This window comes from Meleagris gallopavo, chromosome 11 (assembly GCF_000146605.3).
Source record: "Meleagris gallopavo isolate NT-WF06-2002-E0010 breed Aviagen turkey brand Nicholas breeding stock chromosome 11, Turkey_5.1, whole genome shotgun sequence".
In the NCBI taxonomy this organism is placed as follows: Eukaryota; Metazoa; Chordata; class Aves; order Galliformes; family Phasianidae; genus Meleagris; species Meleagris gallopavo.
The window spans coordinates 18,495,655-18,514,722 of record NC_015021.2 but is presented as its reverse complement, the minus strand read 5'-3'; the positions used below and the strand labels follow the sequence as shown (position 1 = coordinate 18,514,722).

The window sequence follows — 19,068 nt, the reverse complement described above, 5'->3', positions numbered from 1 at the left end:
ATTCCCATTGACTGCACTGAGACTTGTGTGGGCTCTACAGCTGTAACACACAGCCCACTTTTGCATCTTTGAAATTAGATTTGCAGACTGGGAGCCAAGAGCTAAGTAGCCATGTTTGGAAATACTGCTTTTGGGTAGTTCTTTCTTTTACTTTTTTTTCTTTTACTTTTTTTTCTTTTTTCTTTTTTCTTTTTTTTTTTTCCTTCTCCCTGTGGTGTATGATGCATGGGGAACTACTTCTTAGTTACCTTTAATATACAACAATGGTTTTCTTAGGCTACAGCTACAGATTGCAGCAAGGCAGCAAAAAGCAGTTTTGCAGTAAGTGGTCGAGGTGTCCTTAAACACATACAACGGTTCTCATTTCTTCTGTGTATTTGATATGAACCACATACGGGCTGCAGGGAGAAAAATGAGGCTGAGGATAATCACGCTAAGTGTACTAGGAAGCAGGATTTGGCTGAACACCTCTGTTTTGTCATTAAATGAAGTAGCAGCGAAGCCATGAGAGTGTTCAGGCTGCTTAAGGCAGTACGTTGTGTGGAAGCAAGCAGAGATGTTGTCTTGCTGCTGCTTTGGGTATCTCACCCCTTTCTCTATGTTAGGGTAAGGAGATCTGGCTGTTGGTACTGAAACACCCTTAACAAAGTGGGCTTGCTGGGATTATTTGGCTGGAGGTGGAGCAGGCTGCTGAGGAGGGTTATTTAAAGACTGGGATGGAGCTGTAGGCTGATAAATTGATTTGCAGATGATTGGAAGATTTGAACATGGTAATGGTGGCAGTTTTATTTTTTATCAGTTTGCATGTTTAATATCCACTGGCACATACACAAGCACAAACCACTGTAATTGTTCAAATGGAGTCTGGGGAAAAGAGAAGAAAGCAGAAGCTTAGACATGGTCTTAGTTTGTAATGGATTGGCGTGCCTTTCTTTATTAAAAGCAAATACACATTCCTTTCTAATAGAGACGTGGAGCTGTATTACAGATCCTTGGCTGGCTTTGAATTATTTGTTTGCTGTCATATTTATTATGTTTTTTTAATCACATGAAAAGGAAACTGTTTAAAAATTAAATAGTGAAAAAGAAGAGCAAAAGGAGACAGACATTCTTTGAAAGCAAATGGTGAAAAGACAATATTTTGCCAGAGATTCAGTAGAAACCTTTGGGTATTTCTTTTAATAAAAGATGGGCAGTAATCAATCTGATCCAGTAAACAATGTAATTTCTTGTTAGTCCCATCCACGATAAATATAATGGGGAGTGACAAAAATAGATCCTGACTGCTGAATAAATGCTGTTATAAAAGCACATTTCCATTACAGCAGCCCTGCTTCTGAGTTCTGCATCAGGAAGGAATGTGCATGCAGAGAGAGATGCCTCCTCACAACCTGCTTGTTGCAGAGGACTTTGTGTGGGAGTGGTGGGGGAGACTGGGGATGTGAAAAAGGGGTTGATGTGCGAACTTCAACAAGTTCTATATTGGTTTAGTGTGGATACTGAAACACATCCTTTTGTTTTAATGACGAGTGATGACTTAGCGTTCCCTGGATGACTACTGATTTCTCACAATTACAAGGGGACATCATGTTGAGTTCTTGGTGTCTCAGCTGCATGTTTTCACCCCCCTCTGGAGACCCCAGTTTTTCCAACAAACTTCATTCTCGTAATTATGAATAGTTAGTGATGTGCTGTTTGTTACCCAAGGAGAACAAGTGCCTTGCTAGCCACTTACTACCACGGTTGAGGTTTCCCATGCACCCACTCTAAGACCCCACTTTGCTCTTTTAAAGAAGAGAAGTGGTATCAGGAGACACCTTGGGTGTGAAACCATGGGGCACAGCACCAACTGTACTTATCCTTCTGGTAATCCAGCCATGTACAGCTCTGCACTGCATACCTCAATGTGATTGGTTTTTTTTTTCCCCACTGCTGTAGGCAAATTGTAGATGAGGCCATTAAAAGAATAGCAGTTGGAGCTCCTTTACCCCCATTTGTTGAATTCCTGTATTTTGTTCTTGTAACATTTTCTGCATAATCAGTTTTAGTGCTGCCTTTGGGTAGTCTGCTTCTTTCCATTGATGCTTGGTTAGGTCTTCTGCACCATTATAAAGGAGAATCTAATGCTTTGAAATTAGCAACACGTGCATGTAAAATCATAAAAATGATCAAGGACGCTTTAAAATATTATATTTCAAGTGACTCATATCCTTTTAACCAAGCAGAGAACTTAAATGGCAATGTAAAATATATTTTCTAAATCTGCTCAATCACAACCTGCCTAGAGATGCCATTAACCCACTTGTTGAACTGGTTCTGGGAATTTAATGAGGGGGAATACATTTATGTTGTATCTTGTACTCTTATTTAATTCCATCTCTCTGAAACTTTCCACTGCAATACCCGAACTGCAGATATTTCTTTAACTATCTCCTTCCCAATCCCATCCACCAGATTCCAAAAAAAACCCACTTGTAGGTGGTGAAGTGTTGGATAGGCACGTAGCGTCAGGAGGAGAGAACAACTACTTTCAGAGGAGCCCTGCTATAAAACACAGTAAATATTTTGACAATTTCAGACCTATGAAAATTAGGTGGTGTGAGGTGGAGCTTTGTTTCTCCGGACTGGTTCTTCCATTGGAGACTGAGGCCCTGAAATAGTCACTGCTGGGTTAGGAAGCTCTTCTGTCACTGGCGTCTCAGTCACTGTGACTGGGATGTGGCCACAGGCAGATCTGAGGCTGGGTGCCATAACTTAAAGGAGTGTCTCTCTGGCAGAGAGTAGTAGAGAATGATACCGGGACAAGGAGCTGAATAATAGGAGCTACATGTGAAGTGAGATGGAAAGAGTAAATCTTTGCAGACATTTAATAGTGTTATATTCTAAGCTTTTGGGAAATTTTATTTGAAATTTTTTTACAACGGTAAATATAGTTTGTGCTCTATCTTATTTCTATTTCGCGTGAGAGAAAAATTCCCCATCTATGGCACAACACTTTACTGCTACCATTACTGCAGACTTTATAGATCAGAGATGTGTCAGCATGTTAGCTTTAGCTGTAATGCTTTTTTTGTGTGAAACCTTATGGGCCTTGCAGCCACTTTCTCATACTGACACTCATAAAACGTTCAAGTTCTCATATTTATTATTTAATTTGCTTCCTATATAAAGCAACAGAGCACTTCAATACATGAATGTGAAGCTAAAAATGACAGGCAGGCATGAATGGGACTAATGAGTTTTAATAATGCACATATTAGAAACCGCTAAAGGAAGTTTAATTAAGAAAAACAAGTTAAGCATGAAATTCATTTTGGAAGAAATACAAGTAAAGTCACAGATGTACAGAATGCTCCATCACAGGAAATGGACTCTCAAGTTGATAGATCCCTATGATGCCAATATTGCACTCCAAATGTAGTGTGCACTCCACAGCTCTGTAAGCATGGTAACGCCATTCAAGAGCACTTTTGAACTTGAGTTAGAGATACTGGGTTTATGATTAACAAATTATATTTGTACCTCTGTGGCTTTTATAATGGGTTGGAATTTGATCTCGTTAGCACTGATGGAATTGAGACCAGGATCAGATCCAGTAAGATGAACATTTGCTGTGTTGGTGCCACAAGGAAATTTGTTGCCTTTTTTTTCTTTTAATTCATCATATTAAAAAGCCAGCTATTGATCTAGCTCTATAACAAGATTTTTGTGTGCTTTGGAAGTGTTATTATATGTTAGCCAGATAGCAGAACAATTCATAGACAAATCCGAGTTCATTCCATTATCTGTGTTTTCAGCATTCTCTGTAAAGAAAATGTAATAACTGTATTTCAGCTTTTTTAACCTTGAATTCCTAATGCCTGAAATAGGAAAATCAAAGTGGCATCATTCTTCTGAATCTGATACAGAAGTTTGCCTTAGGTGATGATCTTCCATTAAACATAGTATTACTGTTGGTATTATAACTGTGTTAAAGATAGTTAACAAAATCCAATTTATTTTTCTCCTGTGATTAACCACAGTCTGAATCAAGGGTTGCTCACAAATGCAGATGAGGTAATGAACTCTGTTACTAATTCTAGAACATTTTCACCTGCAAGGGATGCTGAAAGAACACCTCCTTTAAGAGCCCTCCATTCCCACCTGATTGCTTGAGCAGGGTATTCCAAGCTCTGGTATGTCTGTTAATACCAAGCTCTGGTATGCCCTGCTGATAAAGTGATCACTTTTAAAAAACGTTAGTTGAAGACAGTTAAATTAACTTGGCTTTATGGTGTAGCATATGTCGATTTCAGTATTGGAGATGTTAGATGAGAGACAGATGTCGAATATTTGTTTTTCTCTGGTGTGACCCATGGTTACCAGGAATTCAGTTCAGTTCCTAGAGTAGGTCAAAAACTCTTCATGTCCTGAAGCACACTACTGCCATCAACACAACAGCCATCTGATCATTTGGTAGAATAGCTCGAGCACTCAAATGTGAGTACAAATGTGGTCCATTTAAGAGTTAACCATAAGCTGCTAAAAGGAATAAAGGTTCACTTCAGTGCCCATTATATTCCACGCCAGTGCATCTGTCATTTTTAATTTAAATCTGTATTACTTAGCTGTCTAAAACTTTATACGTAAGTGACAGAGTTACCCATTCTTTCTGTTATGGGTAAAATCACCATTTCGTTACCTACTTACTGTGCAAAATGTCAGATAGCTACAGTCCACATTAACAAATTGTAGCCAACTTCTGGTAATATAAACAATTACTTTAGCTAAGAAGTAGAACTATTTTAAGAAAATGATTTATTGATATGAATAAATGAAAGGTAATAAGACTGAAGTGACCCTCTTCTTTCCATACGTTTAATTTATCTAATTCAAAAACATCTTAATAGAAAATTAAGATCAAAAGTCTTCTTATTTTGGCAAACCAAGATGCAGAAATTATTTAGAGAGATCTTTTGATCATGAAAATACTAATTAATAATGAGTTAGCATTAGTGAATATTCCCACTAATGGGGAAGAACAAAAATACAGCGAAACCGAAAAGTACATGGCAATTTAAATGAGTCTTATATCATCTACTCAATTTGATCCAACTTTTCATTAATTTGTGCTTCATTGTGTTGAATAATGTATTCATATGTATTCACTTGCAGTTTTTCCTGATTTGGTTGTAAGGTTTTGTGTACAAAAGGTGCTGTTAGATAGAGGCAAACGTGAGAGTTACATTGAGGAATCAGATCCTGTGATCTGTGAGTGATATATTGACACAGCTTGAAGCATTTGGAAATCCCTACCCCTGGATTGTTTGCGGACCTGTGTAGCATAACACTTGTAATCCCATACTAATGTGGGGTGGGACCGTGACCCCAGCAGAATAATGTCTTATTTGTACCCTTGTTGGCAGTTTCAGCAAAGGCTGTGCATGTCAATTGATCTGGATCTGTAGCTGCTTTCTGAAGCTCCCCAAGCTCCTCCAGATCTGTGCCTTTCTAAGGTGTGTGAGACTCAGGATTGCAGTCTCCTGTCTTACCATTGCAAAGACCTGCTTTTTGGAGTGCAAATAGCTCATTTCTTGAACTAAACACATGTAAATCCCTTCCTTCCACCAAGTCTCTGTGGAAGTACCCAAAAGCAGGGTCTGTTTCCAAATTTTTATTACTACACTGTGAGAAAATACGCCTTATTTGAAACAACACTTCTCTTTACCAACTTGAAATGTGAAGGAAGAGATGGGAAGTTTCATGATACGTCTCTGGAGGATTTGCCTGATCAGGCTGACAATCGTTGTGTCACAGCGATCCGGTGTTCACCCTGGGTCACAGTTGTCCCTTTAATGGCTTCTGTTTTGCTGGCCGTGTTCCTGTTTGGGATCACAGCGTTCTTCAGAACACAGGTTTCCTTTTAGAGACACAAAACATCTTTAGGCTCTCAGTTGTAAGTAGAGACTGTTGTAAGGAAAAATGGATGCAAATGCAGTTGGTTCTGCAAAATTGTATTTGTGTTTCGAGATGAAGCAGCACTGTATGATGTTCGAAACCCTTACAGTCACTTTCTATGAATATTTGTGCAATTGGGAGTTTGCAGTAAAATTGAAGTGGAAAGGAATTTTTAAGCATGATTATCAAGTCACAGAGTAAATCTTCAGCTAAAAAGAAAGCAGCCAGTGGTGTAAAGACTAAATAATGCCCAGCATATGGCCAGGAGCACCAAGTCCTACTGAAGGTTTTATTAATCCGTTGGAGCTATTGACAGGTGGTACAGTTCAAGACATCCCTTAAGATTTGAAGCTCTGTGCAAGAGTGACAAAGAGGAGTTTGGCTGCTGCAGTTTGCAGCAGATGCGGCTGGTTGTGGGATGCCCTGTGTCATTGGAAATGCAAAGATACTCTGAAGTTATCTTGGGCTGTTCGCTCCTCAGCATACTAAATGCTGTTCTAAAGTATTTCAGCATCTGAGCTATAAAGTAATTTAAATTCAGAAAGGAAGATAATCAAATAATGGATGATAGAAAAAACCTCTATATAGCATAGACTGTTCCAAAGACCGTGAAAGACTTTATCAAATACCTTTTACAGTAGAATTCATTTGCGTTACCACAGGGAACAATTGTGATCCTCACATCTAGACAATAAAAAATCTGAAAATGCTTCCCCTCTTCAGATCTACAGTACTCTGCTGCTAAAGCTTTATACCTTGGCTCAAACTGATCGTCTCTGTTTTTGGTTTACTGTGATGCTCCCCTCCCTGATTATTTCCCCCTCTGTTAATTGCTTCTGTCTCACTGACTCCTGATCAGTCCTTTGGAGTCTGGATACCACGGGAAAGTCCTATGTAGATCAGCTGCTGGAGGACTAAGGAAAATTTTGTGTCCAACATTGATGCTGAGCTACTAAGACAGCTAAGCCCCAGGCTGGCATCCCCACTTTGCCTTCCCACCTACTTCTGGATATAAAATTTTGGCATAAAATTCTCATAAGATCTGAATAATCTCAGTCTCCTTATTTGTGTGAGTTAGTGTTCTTACTTCTGTAGCCTCGGTGCAGCCAGCAGCAGGCTTAGATGTTTGACCTATCTGACTCTCAACAATAAACTGTTGCCTAATAGGGAAAAACAAAAACCTAGAATTCAAGTTATGAGCACAATACAAATCTGTTGATTCCAACTTTGCAAAGCCTTACAGTTTATTGCCTTGTGTGGCTTAAAAATCTATTCACTGAAGCTAGCTAGTACCCAAAAATTAATTAATGAGAATAGCCAAACAATTTAGTCTTATCAGTTTAGCCCAGTTTCTGTCTTAGAGCAAAACTTCATCCAAGAGAAGCAAACCAGAACTTTCAATCACAGCAGAGATGTTCAGCTGCAGCAGCAAGATGAACGAGCTTAAAACTGTAGCTTGGCTCTATGATTTGCTTTGAATTTACATAACTTATTCTGAACTGAAATTATTATTTAAAGGAAAATGTCTCGCTGAAGTCTTACAATCCAAAATATGTCTCTGTTCTGATTAACTCCTGTGACTTCCATCACTGTTGTTAAAACTTCCTGTTTTAGGTACCAAAAGCGGGTTAGGAAGTTGTCTTAGAGCTGAAAACTGGTCTATATCTCATAGGGTGAGAATTGTTCCATCTTTCCATGACCTCCTGTTCCATCACTGCACGTCAGCTCAGAGCAGCAAAACTGCATGAAGTGGCCTCTGCTCCAGCACCCGTCCTCTGCCTGTACTATTTCTCAAGCAATAGCCCACTACCTTCAAAATGTGACAAGGCTTACTGAGAGCCAATTGTTCGCATGCCCTTCTGTTCAAGTTTATTAAACACATACGTTAACTCAGGGCAATTATTTTCTGCAGCTAAATTGGTGTGTTTCCAGTAAACACAAAGAGTTTGAAGCTGGAGAATGAAGGGCATAAGCCTTCATTCTTAATGCGTATTCACAGTGAAGGTGTTAGAATTAGCAGAGAAAGAAAGGGAGAGAGAAAACTGTGGAAAAGCTTCATCTATCTCCTTATTGCCTCCTGAGATGGATTGTTCAGAGCGAAAGGAATGCTAGACATGAACCAAATCTCCTGCTGTCCTATATAGCTTTTACAATCTCCTTTTTAATAACCCAAACTGCAGGGTAGTCTGACTATTAGACAAGCCGTTCTTTTGAATTCTCTCTCCAATGTGTATAGACATGATAAAAAAAAAACAACAATTCTCATTAAAACTGCCAATGCTGTTCAAAAACAGGTGGTTTAAAATGTTTCCCATGCAAAGCAAAACACATTTCTTGTGCTTTACACACTGCTTAATAGGGAGCGTAAGATTACACTGCTATGTTGTGTATAACACTGCATTTTAAATAATAGGATATTGTAAGTCGTGTTAGAAATATGTTTAACATGCATATGGAAGATATAATGATATGCATTGAGTAATTTTCAGAAGTGCTGGAACACACAGCCTTGTGTGACAACCTCTGAGTTAACATGGTTGAAAATAGAGTCTGGAATTTGTGATGATACAGTCCCTGATCCTAACCGATGATTTTTCCAGGATACTGTTCAGTCAGCATGTGGGTATATGAAAGATAAGATTTCCACTGCCCTATGGGAGCGTTTGTTGTTTATATTGTAAAATAAGAGTGGTAGGAATTGAGTGTGTTCACGGTGCTTTTTCATTCGTGAGTAGTTGAAAAGGAAGGTGGGATGGGTCTGAAGCAACCATTGTGATGTGCTGCTCCATCCCTAACGTGCCTGCTCAGACCCTTTTCCTGATCAGTTTTCAGGGACAAACACTGATGTCTAGTCATAATTCTGTGCAAATCTGGAATTTCCAGTCACTTTGGTGGAGTAGACTGTGGGCCTTCGTCATTCTGTGGCTGTTTCACACTGCCACAATTTGGGTGCATTTCATTAGCTATTAGAAATTTGAGGGATAAGAAAACCATACAAAGCATGGTAATTTGTGTTATTCTTATAAAGGTATACCAATTGTCCTGATGTTTGAATCAGAAGTTGTATTGTTAAACGAACAAATGTTTGCATATATTGTCATCTGCTCTGGATGAAATAAAAAGCATTTGAGTCTTCTGCATGCCTGTATATCTTAATTCACTCTTTTACTTCAAATAAATAATTACTTCCTTTTTGGTAACTAGTGCAAATAAGGTGAGAATTGATTTGGAGATGATGCAGTTAAATTAAATATGAGCATAAACACGTATTTAATGGGGCCTGGCAGCAAAGTGCTTATTCTTGACAAGGTGAATTTTAAAAATGTGTTTTCTATCAGATCTGTTTCTTCTGAAAAACCTGTGTAAATTCAACAGGTGTCGTTATGGATAATCCAGTAATCAGTGCTTCACCCACCATTTCATGGACCCATAAACTAGTGCAGTTTTACTTACATGGTTCTAGTAGCTATTAATGTATGTACGTAACTTGTGAAACATCTAGTTATCACTCTGTTCATATTAGCTCTTTCATACTAATGATTTATTTTCATTTTCTCCAGGATATAGACCTGCGGCTAACTGGATTTGATTTATAAGAGGGGATTCTGCAGTAAATGGCCGCTCTCTTCATATTGCTGCTATGGAAAACAGAATTGTCAATAGGATGTAGTCTGATAAATAGTGCTGAGTGAAGATGCAGCTTCAATAAGTGTGAAATCAATGGAAGATACTTACCACATGAAAAGCCTTTTGAGATTTTTCTGACAGGCTCCTATTTAGGAAACTTGATCTGTTTCCTTTGGTCGCCCTCTTTTTTACACCAGTGGATACAAATAAGATTGCTTCATTGTAGTCACACAACTAATGTGGGACCATGGCCTTTCCAAGATCCATGTGGCTGAACTGTGTATGGAGAGCGCTGATAGCCCGCCTGCTACACATGGGATTGAATGCCACTTTTGCTTTCTCTATACTTGGATTTTTGCTTCACGCTGCAGCTGTGTCCTCCCAAAAATTGGATGATACCAACCCAGTGGTGACCACCAACTTTGGCAAGATAAGAGGGATTAAGAAGGAACTAAATAATGAAATTTTGGGGCCTGTTATTCAGTTTCTCGGGGTTCCGTATGCTGCCCCTCCAACAGGGGAGCGCCGCTTTCAACCTCCTGAGCCTCCGTCTCCCTGGGCAGATATCAAAAATACCACTCAGTTTGCTCCAGTGTGTCCCCAGAACATTATAGAAGGCAGGTTGCCTGAAGTCATGCTTCCCGTGTGGTTTACTAATAACTTGGATGTAGTTTCCACCTATGTACAAGATCAGAATGAAGACTGCCTCTATTTAAATATCTATGTCCCAACCGAGGATGGTGAGTTAATAGCAGGCAAAACAGGGAGATCTTTTTATTTTCCTGTTCTACGTTCTAACAATATTAATTCATGTCTACTGTTAGCATGGCTTTCTTTGTTGCATGCCAGCAAACTACATGTATGCATGCTGCTTTTCTTTGTATGCATCTGTCCTTTTTTTAAAAAAGAATTCTGTCTACACTCATTTCTTTTCTCCCACAGCACGTGTATTTTTAGGTCAAATTTGGTGCCTAATTCTCATTGCCACCCACTGACTTCTGGGAAGATGCATCAACATCTTATCCATTGCATGTGCAGGCACCACAAGTTGAGATTCTTCCGCACCTAATAACGCAGGTCATATTTGAGTTAGATAGTGGTGTTGCATGCTCCTACTGTCTGTGACGGAGCTCCATGTTATTTTCTAGTCTTCTATTCATTTTTCAGTCAAAAGAATATCCAAGGAATGTGCCAGAAAACCCGGCAAGAAAATTTGTAGAAAAGGAGGTATGTATAAAGTGTACAAAAAAAAGTGGGGGAAAAATCGAAACCTTGCAAAGGAGGAACATATAATACAGCTGAAAAAGGTTGATTTGCTGATGCTGTAAAGTGAACAGTTACGGTCCGTCGTGTCGTAGTAAAGCCAGAAAAGTACTTGAGGAGAGGACTGTATAAAGCAGAAGAGCAGATAACATTTGCAAAGCTTGAACTTGGTTGATCCTGATCATCTCTCTTTCAGTGTCCTATACTGATCCCGTTGGCAGCTTCTCTGTCATGGCCTCGTGGTACAGAGGAGTGTCTGTCCCTCGTATGCCAACACCCTGCGTTGTATATGCATGCACAGGAGGTGGCTCTCATGCCTGGGAGCCACTGATGCTGCTGGCGCTCCACAGCTCTATAATCCGGCGGCTTAGTGCGGTGGCTATTAGGTACTGAAGCAAAGCAGAGCTGAAAATCTGTGTTGACTTCCTATGTGATCCATGCTGTTTTCTTAAAGCAGCGTTCACTTCTCTGGGATGTTTTTGTGAAACACTTCTTTTTCGTTTATGCGCTTGGAAAAGCGAGTGCTGATTTCTTTTATTGGGTGATTACGGCTCTCTTTGTAAAACCCCAAATCTCTTAATAGGGGTGTAAAGAAATGTTAAAATGTCATGAGGTGATACTTTGGAAACTAGGGTGTTCTAGAATCTTGGCTTCTACCACTGTAGTGTTAGACAGCATGGGGGAATTTGCAGGTTTCTTTGTGGACATTTCCAAATCCCCAAGGCAATTGATGTGTGATGTGCAAGGTATATTCTTTTTTGAAGCAGGCATTTGGTAACAACTTTAAAGTATTAATTTTATACTACTTTACACATTTGTTTTTCAACAAGTTATTGTTTTTTATTATTACCTCTGAAATGTGCTGTGAAATTGTTGGTGTACTCTTGAACCTCGAGTGCTTTTTAGGGTAAACAGAGGTGTGTGGAAGGTACCTATTACCTGTAGTCTGCATTTTTAATATAAGTTACTATATGCTGCAGTTACTCCAGAACAAATATAGCAAGTGTCATAGCAAGAAATGGTAAAAAGTCAGGCAAGATTCAACTCTGTTAACTTAGATCTAGGCATCTAACTGAAGGTGGCCTTATTTTCCAAGGTTCTTGCTATTGCAGTTTTACTGATTGTTAATTGCAGCTAGTTGTTAATTATTAATTGTTAATTGAAGTTGCTCTGTGTATGCTTTTCTAGATGTCTGAATCCAGTTGCAGTTACTTAAGGCAGTTAAATTTGTTCTTAAAGCACTGGGCTTTGAGTCAACCACTGATGTTTCTATTGGGGAATTTCTTTTCTCAGTGCTGTAAAAATACAATTGCTTAAGCTGGATTGCCAAAGTTGGAAACAAAGATAATCAGGGTACGGTGAGCAACGTCACTTCTTCACACATCATTCAAGTTAGAATAACTGCTGTCATTTATATGCATTCAATTAATGTGCAGCGCTGCAGCAGTTATTACGCAGTTCATCAAGCGTGTGTAATTAGCTGAGCAACTTTCACTTCCTATCACCCAGACACTGATTCACAGAGTCATAAATAAAGATGCAGATCTCCATCATTGTTCTCAGAAAGTATTTTTCCTATGAGAGAATAATTAAAAAAAACAACACCCAAAACAACCTCAGAAAAATAGCAAAAATAAAGGAAAGAGGAGCCCAGTAGATGAGAAAGTCATGTTTATTGTCTTGTGAGCCCAAAGGAGAATAAAGAGAGTTATTTGAAATTCAGGAGGTATTTCTGCAGTTAAATTCATTGCATAAACAGCACAGTAAGGAGCAGCAGCAGCCTACCTTTCTCCTTGACGAGTGCAGAGAATTGCTGGATACCTTTTGCCTGGGCAGCTGGCAGAGCGGTAGCCATCCCTGTTAGCAGAGCAGCTCACCCTCTGCTCACCCATACACAGCCTTGGGTTCTCCTTGGCCTGGACTGCCTTCATACCCCAGAGTAGAAGGGAGCAAGTGGTAGAATAAAGGTGCAGTAGAGTAAGGTCATCTTCCAGCTTGGAAATGGCCTTGGTTTTGTATGAGAAAGAAGAACGGACTGATATTGTCTCGTTTGCTGGATGTAGGTTGTAGTCATTTCATTACAATCAGTGAATGATAAGTTACTGAAAAGAGTAAATTGGAAAATGAGAGGAAAACTTTTATGCCATCTGCTTAATTAAAACAAGATACATAAATTAAAAGTTACCAAACTGACATTACGCTATCTTATATACTATTTAATGCCTTCTTATTATATGAAATAGATTTTATTAGATAAATAAACTAGTAACTAGAATTAATTGTCAGCTGAGGGATATGAGGAAATAAAAAATTTTGAAGAACAGGAAGTAATCTGATGAAGACAGATGTAGAAATGAAAGCAATCCTATCTGCAACTCCTGCTAGATGTTGTAATGGGAATTATAACCATTACGATGTGTTGTTAGGATTTTGATATGAGCACTACAGAGACTACAGGTTGATAGGATGGAAGCTGAGTGAAAAGCAGGGAGGAAATATTAGCCTGATTTTTGCTCAATATAGTTGCTTATATTTCAATATATTTCTTAAACTTCAATTTACTGTCTCTATAAGTAATGAAAGATCATTTGTTTTCATGCCTGTTTCTTACCGGGTCTGTGAAGGTCAAAAGTTGCTTAATTATGTTATGGATGTGCATACAATAACACCTGTTTGCTAGGGCTGGTTTTAGAGTTTGTTCAAAGGCATTCGTTAGTTTCGTGTTGTTTTCTTTGTGGCTAGTCTCCATAGTTTTAAGTTGTAGTAGAACTTAAATTATATCCCAGATGACACCATTTTACTGACTGATATGGTTATATTGCTGATGATGTGGTAGTTCTTGCAAACTTTAGCATCATTTATGGAAATACCTGAATAGTTTTGCACTCTGTTTAGTGTTGCTGATCTCTGTTTGATAGTCAAGGCGTGAACTTGTGATCTGGAATGACAGAGTAACGCATTACCACTTTTGAGGGTTGTACCTTCTGTTTTAGCTGCAAGCTTGTGGTTTCTTATTTGTTTTTTTTTAATACTGTCTATCAATTTAGCTGTGTTACTAAGTTTTGCACCATGAGTGTCCTACTTTAAGTTCTAACGACAATTATAAAATGAAGTTTGAAAATCACGACCACTAAAAGAAACCCCAGATACTATGTGTTCTGCAATTGGGATGACAGTATGCCTTTTGCGATGAACCTGTACAAAAGCCTTCATGTTGCCTGAATAGATCTCAATGTGAAGATATGGAAGTGTGGTTTTCAGAGAAAATATGATATATACTGCATGTCGTGGAAGTAGTTTGGGAGACAAGACTACTTGTAGGAGAATTGTGGGTGGAATAAGGAAATAAATCACTTGATCCTTACTTTTACCTGTGGGAATTATCAGTGGCTAAGAAACTGCCCAACATCAGTGACTTCTTCACATGCGGATTCTGTTTCTTATTCTAGTTGGTGCAGAGAATAAATTTTAAATGCGAAGAATCATGATCTGAACTACCTCATTTGAGAGTGTAGTGTGAGACAGCTCTATTAATATTTATGCCTCCTAATGGGCTACTTGATTTTCAGAGAGCAAAGCTCCCACCACCATAGTTTCTGGGTTATGGCTGTGATTATCATGGATGCACATATATGTGTTCATACAAATACTCTCTCAGAAACAAAATAAAAAGAGCAGTGCTATCATCTCATCCTGCATTGAACATTCATTGTTTTCCTTTGAGAATATCTTACATCAATTGTGATTCATAAATGCCACTGATAACTTTAGGGCTTTTAATCTTAGCACTATGAAAGATTTTTCATAAATCTAAGCACATATGAAAAGTCCCATTTAGTCTGTTACCCTTTGCTTACACTGGATGTTTCTTCCAATATTCTATTTAACTATCTCAGAGCTATTTGACTGACCGTCTAATTTTGGAAAAAAAAGGTAATTAATGCAACCTATACAGTTTCTAGACCTTTTTTAAATAACCATTCTTCTCTATGCTTTTTTCAGCTCTGAAATCGATAAGGAAAGTACAAGTTTGGACCTGAGGAAATCTGTATTTCCATCTACAAAATTTGTTGATTGATTATCATATTCTTTTTTTTCTAAATGTCTGATGTAGAAAATAATATTGAAGTATTGGACTTGTGAATGCTGTATTACTGAAAAACAATTGAGATATTCTTCTCCGGGGCAGTATAAATGAAAGAAGTCTAAGGTGTGTGCCTCCAGCACTGCAGGCTCAGCTGTGTCAAATTACATCGCACTGCCCAAGGGCTAAGAACATGCACTTGCAGGCCCTTACCAGGGCTTATGATGTCTTGAGAATGAATGCCAACACTCCCAGAGATACCTCAGTTCGTATTTTGGTGTATCTCAGCCTTTGCAGAGGGTGTAGATCTTCACCCGTTCATTTTGACCATTCATAATGGATTGTTTGCCTGCAGTTCACTTGTGTCAGTAGTTGCCTTCACACATCTGGAGTTTTCCCCTGTTTGCCCTTCCTGGCTCCTGCCTGAAGTTCCCTACAACCTGTTCTGCCCTCGCAAGGCCAGTGCTCTTCCCTGCAGTATCAGTTGGTACAGATGTAGTCCATAATCCTGAACTCAGGTGCTATGTACTAAAACAAGAAGGCTGCATTTTTCTGTTCAATTTTGAATCACTGTGTTCCTGTATTTCATTCCTGAGATACCATAGCAGCATTTTTTATTATACTAGTAATACATGGAAGAAGATAATGAAGCAAACATTGTCTTGTACAGACCTTTTCATCCTTTCACAATCTAAAGCTGTTAGTGTCAGTTAGCAGCATTATCCAAAGACGTGTAGTAGGTTTATGTCATATTTGAAATAACATAAAATGCCTAAACTCTGATGTACTTTCCACAGTCCTTTTTCTGGGTGAGCCAATGCTTGACAATAGACAACTTTGCAGACTGCATTCCAGTCATCTTAAATGCCATCAACATTGGACAGAGTCCTCCCTAAATGTCTAGTTGTTCAGGCTGTTGCTGACCACACAGTCATCGTGCTGTCATTGCTTTGCTCATACAACTTGACAGTGCTTATAGCTCTCACAGGTCTGAAATTCTGATCTAATTCCATTCCTTGTCCATTATTTTGTTGCTCCCTTTTCATTTTCCACATCTTCCCCCACATGGGCTCTAAAATAATACTGTTACCTGCTAATATGAAGTCAGATAAAACTGTTCTGTGCTTCTTCACCTTGACTTTGTCACGTTGGACCAGCTGTACTCAGTAAATAAGACTGAAGTGGTTTTCCTTTCAATCTGCTGCTTTCTAATTTATTGCATAAAGCCAGACTGGTCAAAATATTAGAAGAAATAGTTATGGAAGTACATTTGTCCATTTTCAAGAGGAATCCTTGAGTCACTTGTGCAACTTTTGGATAGCTGTGTTTTTCTGCTTACTTCGTCTTTTTTTTTCCTGTATCATATTATTATTCCTTTGCTCTTCTCTGTGTTCATTCCCTTTGTTTCCTTGTTTCCTTATAATACATAAGGATACAAATTCTTTTAGTATTCTTGGCATATTTTTCAAGCTTGAATCACGATGCTTGTGTGTGTCAAACCATTCTTAAAGATCATCTCAATTATAATGTTAATAATCCGCTTATAACTTGAATATTGCTCCAGTATAATTCCAGGTTTTCTTCAAATTCTTTTCACTTATAATTCTTTAACCCTCTTCATTTCATTTCTACTTACTTTGTGTTGCCAAATGCACGTCTTCTCTGCTTTGATATGTATAGTATTAATTATATTCTGCATTCAGAACCCCGCTGCTTTAATGAGCTTAACATAAATGAGATTTGTTTTTGGGATATCAATCCTTTTCTTCTGTTTTAATATTAATATCCCATATATTACTTTCTCATGCTTCTAATAACAGAGTTTTATCCTAAATAGAAGCAACCCTGAACAACAAAAGGCTGGGAGAAGTGGGACAAATCTGACTCGAAGCTTTGTCTGCACCCATCTTCTGACACATCACTGGTCGCTGGCCAGAATCAGCCACCTGGGGCTGCTGTAAGTGAAGGCAGACATTGCCAGACATGTGGAAACTGCTGGAGCTGGTTTTCCCTTCAAGATTTTGCTGTAGTGTCTAACTTCAGCAGCAACCGTAAATTGTGTTGCTAATTCTTCCACTGTGGGAATTGTTCTAATACCCCATGTGTTATCAGAGCAGTAATCAGAATCTGCCCTGGTAGAGTTTTCTGTGCTCTTTTCATTGAGAATGGCTTTTGCCTTTCCTATTCATACTGCTACGAATCGCTATGAATGTACACAGTAAGTTTGGTCTCAGGTACACGTCTGAAGAGAAATGGTTTGAAGTTGAAGGAAGATTTAGGTTGGATGTCAGGGGGAAGTTCTTTGCTATGAGAGTGGTGAGGTGCTGGAACAGCTGCCCAGAGAGGTTGTGGATGCCTCGTCCATCTCTGGAGGTGTCCACGGCCAAGTTGGATGGGGCCCTGGGCAGCCTGGTCTGGTGTTAAATGTGGAGGTTGGTGGCCCTGCATGTGGCAGGAGGTTGGAGCTTCATGATCCTTGAGGTCCCTTCCAACCTGGCCATTCTGTGATTCTGTGAAGAGAAGGAAAATTACTTTTCTGGGTCTTCAGCTGTTGAAGCTCTGGAAGTCTGTTACTTCAGTTACCCTCTAAAGGTCTGTCTACCAAGGAGGGCACAGGGAGAAAAACCTTACGCAAGTTTTCTCTGTTTGCCAATAGGTTTGACCAAAAGGAACATTTTGGGGGAAGATCATGGCCAGTATGACTGGTTAACTTTAGCAGCAGCTGTGTTGGAGTGCTGTGCCCTGCACATGGGCTTTTCCAGAGTGCTTGTGGGGATCCAGGACTTGTCCTTTTATGTCCCAGAGGAATCAGAACACAGATTGCACATTGTTGTGGGTGCTGTTCCCTTTTTATTTATGTCAGTGGCAATTTGCAGTTCAATATCTTGTGAGATGCTGAGTTATTGCATAGGATAACTAAGTTTGGGCTATATTAATGGCAGTATTTTGAGATCAGCCTGCAGGGGCAAAGTATTGAGGTCTCTTCCTATGATTTAATATTTTTTAAATACATGTTTAATCCTTATTTTATTTTGTAATGTGTGGAAAAATCGTATTATCATATGTAAAGAGAAACTGGTAAGTAGAAATCTGTAAGAGAGAGACAGCCGATTATTATTTGTATTTGTTTTCTGGCAAGCTTCCATTTGTTAAATTTCACCCTTTCTATAAAGGCCTTCTTTAATTATTAGCTGAAAATCAGGTATTTATGTAATTATCGTAATTATATCTACACATCTAGTGTACTTGCAATTATTTCATTAAAAATTGCAATTATTATACAATTATAAGGGATAATGACGTCCTTGTAACATGTTGCAGAAGCCCTAATTAAATGATGGCATAAATGAATTGGAAGTAATTTAGAAGTTTTGAATATTGTTTTATCAGAAATATCAGAAGTGATTCATCCACATTATGAACTGGCAGTGAAACCCCTGCAAAGTTATTTTGAGCAAAGATTTCACAGAGCTCATGGAAAAGGATTTGTCTCTATTGCCTCTCTGTCATTACTTTCTGTTCTCTATATTCCTACACTCAAAACCTGCAGATTTTTAATAGAAAGGTGCGTTGTGTAAGACGATTGCACAGCTTGCTGAATCTTTCTAGAAGGCTCAGCCTAGAGCAAAATAGGATCTATGTGAAAGCACAGCCTGTACTTAGGGGAAAAACCTATGCAACAGTTGGTTCAAGGCGGTGGGAAAAAAAATATGAGGAGGTTTCATTACATGCTGAGCATTGATGATTTGCCTGAATGTTGGAATGCCCAAATGCTGCAACTCCAGGTGCTGGGGAAAGACAGGCAGAAATTCCTCCTGTTGCACAGGGCAGTGTGATGCTCCGAGCGCGGGAGGAGCGTTAGGCAGAGTGGGAACAGAGCGGCCTTGCAGAGCATCTCCCTTCCTGTCTCTGGAGTGGGTGGGGAAAGACAGGCCGGGATAACATGTGCCAGCATCTACCAAAGCCTCAGCATCACAGGTTTCTCATCTTCTGCCCTGTCAACTTTCTGTAGTGTACAGATGATCTCTCCCTTCAGTTAATTTTAAGTCATTGAAAATGGCAGCAAGGCAGATATAACGTTTAGGCTTCTTTAATCAATCTGTTATTTTAAATAACACCATGCTACTAAGTGATGGATACATAACAGAGAACCCATG

At 39.0% G+C, this 19,068-nt stretch overlaps 1 protein-coding gene across 4 annotated transcripts in view; it reads left to right on the top strand.

Moving 5' to 3' along the window:
• The first annotated feature begins 4,102 nt into the window (after positions 1–4,102).
• Positions 4,103–19,068, top strand: part of NLGN1 (neuroligin 1) — a 281,404-nt gene continuing 266,438 nt past the window's right edge. For all 4 annotated transcript variants that reach the window (XM_019619140.2, XM_019619139.2, XM_019619138.2 and 1 more), the window contains exons 1-2: positions 4,103–4,479; positions 9,498–10,304. In XM_019619140.2, coding sequence (XP_019474685.1) covers positions 9,812–10,304 — 493 coding nt within the window. In that variant the 5' untranslated portion in view covers positions 4,103–4,479; positions 9,498–9,811. The remainder of the gene's footprint in view (positions 4,480–9,497; positions 10,305–19,068) is intronic.